The 8,680-nt window shown below is 41.7% G+C and overlaps 1 protein-coding gene across 4 annotated transcripts in view; it reads right to left on the reverse strand.

Annotated features, from left to right (window-relative positions):
* rtkna (rhotekin a) overlaps window positions 1-8,680 on the reverse strand; it is a 150,160-nt gene that overhangs the window by 5,525 nt on the left and 135,955 nt on the right. For all 4 annotated transcript variants that reach the window (XM_060907185.1, XM_060907186.1, XM_060907187.1 and 1 more), the window contains exon 11: window positions 748-852. In XM_060907185.1, coding sequence (XP_060763168.1) covers window positions 748-852 — 105 coding nt within the window. The remainder of the gene's footprint in view (window positions 1-747; window positions 853-8,680) is intronic.

Consider the following 8,680-nt stretch of genomic DNA (forward strand, 5'->3'; position numbering starts at 1 on the left):
ATAGGGGGAAATGTGTATGTGTATAATATGATGAAACAAAATATGAGGATGTGTGTAGGTTTTACAGTATTAGGTGTAAAATAGATGTTTATAAATGCATTGAGTGCATAAGGAAAAAGAAAAAGGAGGAGGTTTGAGGAACCAAAGAAAGGATGATGGGGCAGAACCAAAGCGAAGAGAAAAGTGGAAGAGAAGAGGAGAAACAGAGACACAAAGTCAGTGGCAGAAATAGAAAAAGAAGTTATTTTATGCAGAGAGACTCAGCTGAGAACGTGTAAGGATCTAAAGAGATGCGAACACAGGCGCAGTACGTCTCGTTTAACTTCATCGACGCTGCCTGGAGCAGGGCTTTAAGAATACGCCAGTGAATTTCAACCGAATTTCTGTCACAACTGAAGTTATTAAACATTCATGAGAATAAATAAGCACTTATGAATTCAAAAGTATTTACAAACTTCTCCAGAAAAACCTGTACATTTGGATCATTCCATTCAGAAAGGTGTAAATGACTATCACACCAGTGTTCAAAAACATTTGTTCTGAGTAATTTCACATTTACTCAGAGTATATAACTACTATAGTTTTCTTTTTATTTAATCTGTACTTGATTCAATTCTGCCCTGAGGCCCTATTTTAAGTGAGTCGTTTGTTCTTACAGAAAAAAAGAAAAGAAAAGTGTGTTGAAATAGAGATCAGGTCGAGAAACTCTAGATTATGGATTTAACAAATCATGCCTCCCTGACGTACCCATCTCGTGGTAGAGAGAGCCTTGTTTGGCTGTAACCAGAGCAGGTCTGCGTGGTGAAGGCAGGTCAATCTTCATCAGCTCATCACAGCACTGCTTCCACTGGCCTGTGGGGGACACAGCTGTTGAGTCCACCAAGAAATTTCTTCCTTCATCAATTTAAAGGGATAGTTCGGGATTTTTGACATGAATCTGTATGGCATCCCCATCAATAGTGTCATGCAAACACACTGACTTGCCCCTGACAGCATCCTGTGAGTCCAGTTCTTGTCCAGTTTTGGTCCAGACGAAAGTAGTCCGGCAAGTTTGTTGGGGTCACGAAAGTAAAACGTTTTTCGTCTCAAAACAGTATGTGTTCAAAAGAGTGACATATTTGCATCATAAAACCGTTGCCAAATAAAAAGTCAGACCTCGGAATCGCTTGGCACTATTTTCTCTCCCTTCTTATCACTGCGTGCTGCCGGCTTCATCCAGCTGCGGCTCCAGCTTCAAGGATAAGCTGGAGCCGCATAAGTAGGAGTCCCGGCAGGTGGTTTGTATTCGATTCATTTATATCCCGACCTTGTCAGCTGTCAGATTTATGTTCATGGACCCGGTAAGCTGGTAAATAATATTTATTTTTTTTTTTCTTGACCAAATTCTAACAGAAAACGAGAACGCCCGAAAGGGAAAACCGAGCCGAGCCGCCTCACGGCTGTAATGCAAATTGCTTTCCTCCTCAGTATACAAGTGCGCTTCCATGGCAGGGAAAAAGAAACTACCACTGCTGCCTATGTAGTGCCCTATTTATACAAATAGGAGTCATTCAGGATTCAGCCATGACACGGAGCAAAAACATGGCTGAATCCTGAATGACTCCTATTTGTATAAATAGGGCACTACATAGGCAGCAGTGGTAGTTTCTTTTTCCCTGCCATGGAAGCGCACTTGTATACTGAGGAGGAAAGCAATTTGCATTACAGCCGTGAGGCGGCTCGGCTCGGTTTTCCCTTTCGGGCGTTCTCGTTTTCTGTTAGAATTTGGTCAAGAAAAAAATAAATAAATATTATTTACCAGCTTACCGGGTCCATGAACATAAATCTGACAGCTGACAAGGTCAGGATATAAATGAATCGAATACAAACCACCCGCCGGGACTCCTACTTATGCGGCTCCAGCTTATCCTTGAAGCTGGAGCCGCAGCTGGATGAAGCCGGCAGCGCGCAGTGATAAGAAGGGAGAGAAAATAGTGCCAAGCGATTTCGAGGTCTGACTTTTTATTTGGCAACGGTTTTGTGATGCAAATATATCACTCTTTTGAACACATACTGTTTTGAGACGAAAAACGTTTTACTTTCGTGACCCCAACAAACTTGCCGGACTACTTTCGTCTGGACCAAAACTGGACAAGAACTGGACTCACAGGATGCTGTCAGGGGTAAGTCAGTGTGTTTGCACGACACTATTGATGGGGATGCCATACAGATTCATGTCAACAATACCGAACTATCCCATTAAGCTAGCAGTGGGGACCAAAATGTAATCATTGTTTAAAATAAATTTAGAAAACTATCAAATTCACACAATGTGACACATTAAAATAAACAAGGACAGTGTCACTGATGTGACCCTGACCGTCCCTATACCCTAATGCAGGGGTTCTCAACCTTTTCTACTTTAAGGCCCACCTATTCGTACAACCCCGATTCCAAAAAAGTTGGGACAAAGTACAAATTGTAAATAAAAACGGAATGCAATGATGTGGAAGTTTCAAAATTCCATATTTTATTCAGAATAGAACATAGATGACATATCAAATGTTTAAACTGAGAAAATGTATCATTTAAAGAGAAAAATTAAGTGATTTTAAATTTCATGACAACAACACATCTCAAAAAAGTTGGGACAAGGCCATGTTTACCACTGTGAGACATCCCCTTTTCTCTTTACAACAGTCTGTAAACGTCTGGGGACTGAGGAGACAAGTTGCTCAAGTTTAGGGATAGGAATGTTAACCCATTCTTGTCTAATGTAGGATTCTAGTTGCTCAACTGTCTTAGGTCTTTTTTGCCGTATCTTCCGTTTTATGATGCACCAAATGTTTTCTATGGGTGAAAGATCTGGACTGCAGGCTGGATAGTTCAGTACCCGGACCCTTCTTCTACGCAGCCATGATGCTGTAATTGATGCAGTATGTGGTTTGGCATTGTCATGTTGGAAAATGCAAGGTCTTCCCTGAAAGAGACGCCGTCTGGATGGGAGCATGTGTTGCTCTAGAACCTGGATATACCTTTCAGCATTGATGGTGTCTTTCCAGATGTGTAAGCTGCCCATGCCACACGCACTAATGCAACCCCATACCATCAGAGATGCAGGCTTCTGAACTGAGCGCTGATAACAACTTGGGTCGTCCTTCTCCTCTTTAGTCCGAATGACACGGCGTCCCTGATTTCCAAAAAGAACTTCAAATTTTGATTCGTCTGACCACAGAACAGTTTTCCACTTTGCCACAGTCCATTTTAAATGAGCCTTGGCCCAGAGAAGACGTCTGCGCTTCTGGATCATGTTTAGATACGGCTTCTTCTTTGAACTATAGAGTTTTAGCTGGCAACGGCGGATGGCACGGTGAATTGTGTTCACAGATAATGTTCTCTGGAAATATTCCTGAGCCCATTTTGTGATTTCCAATACAGAAGCATGCCTGTATGTGATGCAGTGCCGTCTAAGGGCCCGAAGATCACGGGCACCCAGTATGGTTTTCCGGCCTTGACCCTTACGCACAGAGATTCTTCCAGATTCTCTGAATCTTTTGATGATATTATGCACTGTAGATGATGATATGTTCAAACTCTTTGCAATTTTACACTGTCGAACTCCTTTCTGATATTGCTCCACTATTTGTCGGCACAGAATTAGGGGGATTGGTGATCCTCTTCCCATCTTTACTTCTGAGAACTGCTGCCACTCCAAGATGCTCTTTTTATACCCAGTCATGTTAATGACCTATTGCCAATTGACCTAATGAGTTGCAATTTGGTCCTCCAGCTGTTCCTTTTTTGTACCTTTAACTTTTCCAGCCTCTTATTGCCCCTGTCCCAACTTTTTTGAGATGTGTTGCTGTCATGAAATTTCAAATGAGCCAATATTTGGCATGAAATTTCAAAATGTCTCACTTTCGACATGTGATATGTTGTCTATGTTCTATTGTGAATACAATATCAGTTTTTGAGATTTGCAAATTATTGCATTCCGTTTTTATTTACAATTTGTACTTTGTCCCAACTTTTTTGGAATCGGGGTTGTATTTGTAACGAGTCGAGGCCTATTAAAAAAGATCCCCAATTATTTTGGCTCATTTATTCTATTAGAATCTAATAATCTGTTGTAAAAGTGCATTAATGGGATGCGACATCACGGCCTGGTACAGATGGGAGCCCAGGAATTAAATAAATGCAATAAAAACAAACTGCTTTTAATTGTAGGTATTGTATTTAAAACTGTACGGATGTCCCAGAAGCCAAAATAAAAGCATGCATGCAGGTCATTCTCAGCAAAAAAGGATTAATGATCCAAAAGTGGATCACAAGAACTTATTGCCATGTTTGTGTACAGCAAACAGACAAGTTATTAAAACCAAGTAGTTCACTCAAAAGAAGTGGATATAGAAACCAGTCAATGGGATTAGATCCTTACACGCTAACAAAGAAGGATTTTTCCTATGACAGGAAAATGTACTCGCTAAATTTGACATTGGTAGAATAAAAGTTTGATCCCATTGTAGCCGTAGCTAAATACAAAAAACAATAGTTATGCATACTATTAATTACCTTCACATTAAAGTTAATTAATAGATAATCAACAGATTTTTTTTTAAAGATTGTGTTTATTTTTAGTCTTTTGTGTTTATAATTATTTCTCTCTGTACATTCACAACTCCACCAGCTCTGCTGATCAACTTCTCATCTCATCTCATCTCATCTCATTATCTCTAGCCGCTTTATCCTTCTACAGGGTCGCAGGCAAGCTGGAGCCTATCCCAGCTGACTACGGGCGAAAGGCGGGGTACACCCTGGACAAGTCGCCAGGTCATCACAGGGCTGACACATAGACACAGACAACCATTCACACTCACATTCACACCTACGGTCAATTTAGAGTCACCAGTTAACCTAACCTGCATGTCTTTGGACTGTGGGGGAAACCGGAGCACCCGGAGGAAACCCACGCGGACACGGGGAGAACATGCAAACTCCGCACAGAAAGGCCCTCGCCGGCCACGGGGCTCGAACCCAGGACCTTCTTGCTGTGAGGCGACAGGGCTAACCACTACACCACCGTGCCGCCGCTGATCAACTTATCGTGTTTAAATAAATTCATTCATAGCTGGAAAATGATCCATCCATTGAGTTCCCTGACATCTCAAACTACCTGGTGCTGCAGACATTGTTCTACACGGGGACACAGATGAAAACCTGGAAGAGCACGGAGGAGTACAACTTTTTATATGTGGCTGGGTTAAAGATCTGGGGATCAGGACATTACAAGATAAATCCTGTCTCGTTTTTGCCCGGGGAAGGAGGGACTTCTAGACTTTTTTTGAATGCATGTTTGTGATGGTTGCTAGGACGCTACAAGTTTTAGTATCGGGTGTAACCAAACCACAGCCACTTGATTTCCAAACCTCCCTGCTCTTCTTTTCCAGCAGGCATCACAGATCCATATAGTTTACCCACAAATTTATTTATTTATTTATTCTCCCCACTGCGCGCGCTACCAGATTTGGGACTCTACAAGATCCAGAACTATTTAGTCTTTGGCTTCAAACTTGAAAAAGTTCACAGCCCAAGGCTCAGTGGTTGAGAAACAGTGCCCTAATGCATACTGCCATCATGTAAAAATGTGCCAATACATTTGTTATTATATATAGTGGAACGCCGTTATAATACGGATCACTATTACACGAAAATCGTCATAACACGGTCAGCTCATGGCTCCCCAAATTTAAATTTAACTTTATGCAGCTACATTCGAGAACTCAACAGTCTCAGAAGAAGAGTTACCTGAAAATACGTTAAGATGGTTTGAATGCAATGATACTTCTGCGGCGAACATCACGCATCTACGAAACATTCTTCATTTCGTCCAATTACAGGCTTGCACGAGACTGCACTGCTCAGAGCACGGAAGCACACGAGTGAGAGTTCGAAGTGTGCAGGCGTGAACGTGCACAGATGTGACAGGCAGCAAAATATTTTATTACATATTATTTGTCACATTGACAGTCAACAATTTAAAAAAAAAAAAAATCAGCATGGTAATTTCTTCGTAGGATATCTTCAGGGGACTGATCTCTCTTAAAAATAAAGCTCATAGAATGTTTTCTACTTGAGCCATGCCAGATTTTCTGTACCGTTATAACACGGATTCACTCACTGGATCCCAACTCCTGTGTTATAATGGCGCTCCACGGTACTCTGGAACGCGCTTCCCAAGAACCTCCGGGAATTATTTTCCATCAAAGAATTTAAGACTCATCTTAAATCTCTATGTTCTTGCGCTGTTGTCATGTAGAGTTAGATTTTTTTTTTTTAAGTTTTTTTTTTTGCTGCTTTTTTTTTTTTTCCACTGGACTCCTGTAAAGTGTCCTTGTGTTAGGTGCTATACAAGTTGAACATTACTATTATTATTATTATTATTATTATAACAACATTCATTTAGCAAGTTTCTGCTCCCCATCCCAAATGTCTCATCTCATCTCATCATCTCTAGCCGCTTTATCCTGTTCTACAGGGTCGCAGGCAAGCTGGAGCCTATCCCAGCTGACTACGGGCGAAAGGCGGGGTACACCCTGGACAAGTCGCCAGGTCATCACAGGGCTGACACATAGACACAGACAACCATTCACACTCACATTCACACCTACGGCCAATTTAGAGTCACCAGTTAACCTAACCTGCATGTCTTTGGACTGTGGGGGAAACCAGAGCACCCGGAGGAAACCCACGCAGACACGGGGAGAACATGCAAACTCCGCACAGAAAGGCCCTCGCCGGCCACGGGGCTCAAACCCGGAACCTTCTTGCTGTGAGGCGACAGTGCTAACCACTACACCACCGTGCCGCCCATCATCAAATGTGTTTATTAAATATTAATATGGAATATGCAGTACCATCTACACATCTTTTTTGGTGCCAATAATAGTGCAGTAGAAATCAGATAGCTATTGCCATACTGAATTTTATGTTGTGTTGTTATTACAGGAAAAATATCTTAAATGCCATCTACACCAGACTCCAGTCACATACAGGGCATTTATTTCTAGGCTTTCTGGCACTGGGTTAATAAACACAACATAAAACATTCCTAGTGACTAGATTATTAGGAACACGTTACCACTGTATATAATGAAATAAAGGCTTTTAATCCAGTAAGATTCTCACTCTGATGCTCAGTAGTTTTTTTTTCCCTTTAAATTTTAGTTTAAGTGAGAACGTGCACTGCCGCATTACAACAGAAGTCTAGCCAGGTGCAGTTCGGACTATGGCCATACACCTCGAAGGATAACATGCACACAGTGCCGAGCGTAAATGAGTCCACCCCCTTTGAAAAGTAACACTTTAAACAATATCTCAATGAACACAAACAATTTCCAAAATGTTGACAAGACAAAGTTTAATATAACATCTGTTTAACTTATAACATGAAAGTAAGGTTAATAATATAACTTAGATTACACATTTTTCAGTTTTATTCAAATTAGGGTGGTGCAAAAATGAGTACACCCCACAACAAAAACTACTACATCTAGTACTTTGTATGGCCTCCATGATTTTTAATGACAGCACCAAGTCTTCTAGGCATGGAATGAACAAGGTGGCGACATTTTGCAACATCAATCTTTTTCCATTCTTCAACAATGACCTCTTTTAGTGACTGGATGCTGGATGGAGAGCGATGCTCAACTTGTCTCTTCAGAATTCCCCATAGGTGTTCGATTGGGTTCAGATCAGGAAACATACTTGGCCACTGAATCACTTTCACCCTGTTCTTCTTCAGAAATCCAACAGTGGCCTTAGATGTGTGTTTAGTCATGTTGGAAAAGTGCACGACAACCAAGGGCACGGAGTGATGGTAGCATCTTCTCTTTCAGTATAGAGCAACACATCTGTGAATTCATGATGCCATCAATGAAATGCAGCTCCCCGACACCAGCAGCACTCATGCAGCCCCACATAAGGACACTGCCACCACCATGTTTCACTGTAGGCACCATGCATTTTTCTTTGTATTCCTCACCTTTGCGACGCCATACAGTTTTGAAGCCATCAGTTCCAAAAACATTTATCTTGGTCTCATCACTCCAGAGTATAGAGTCCCAGTAGTCTTCATCTTTGTCAGCATGGGCCCTGGCAAACTCTAGGTGGGCTTTTTTGTGCCTGGGCTTTAGGAGAGGCTTCTTTCGTGGACGGCATCCATGCATGCCATTCCTCTGCAGTGTACGCCGTATTGTGTCACGGGAAATAGTCACCCCAGTTTGGCTTTCTACTTCTTTAGATAACTGCAGTGAACTTGCATGCCGATTTTCTTCAACCCTCCTCATCAGAAGACGCTCCTGTCGAGGTGTTAACTTCCGTGGATGACCCAGACGTCTCTGTGAGATGGTTGCAGTTCCATCTTTCTTACATTTTTGTACCACTTTTGCTACAGTATTCTGACTGATAAGTAAAGCTTTGCTGATCTTCTTGTAGCCTTCACCTTTGTGGTGTAAAGAAATTATTTTCTTTCTCAGGTCTTGTGTCATTTCTCTTCCATGTGGTGCCATTGCTGACAGCATGAAATGGGAAGGGGTTTTCTTTAAGTAACACCGTTTTATAGTCAACTGTCTGCTGGACACCTGCGTAATGACCAGTTAGACTCACCTGTGATTGTGTTCTTGTTAAATTAGACATTTGTAGT

Source organism: Neoarius graeffei, chromosome 24 (genome assembly GCF_027579695.1).
Source record: "Neoarius graeffei isolate fNeoGra1 chromosome 24, fNeoGra1.pri, whole genome shotgun sequence".
Taxonomy (NCBI): Eukaryota; Metazoa; Chordata; class Actinopteri; order Siluriformes; family Ariidae; genus Neoarius; species Neoarius graeffei.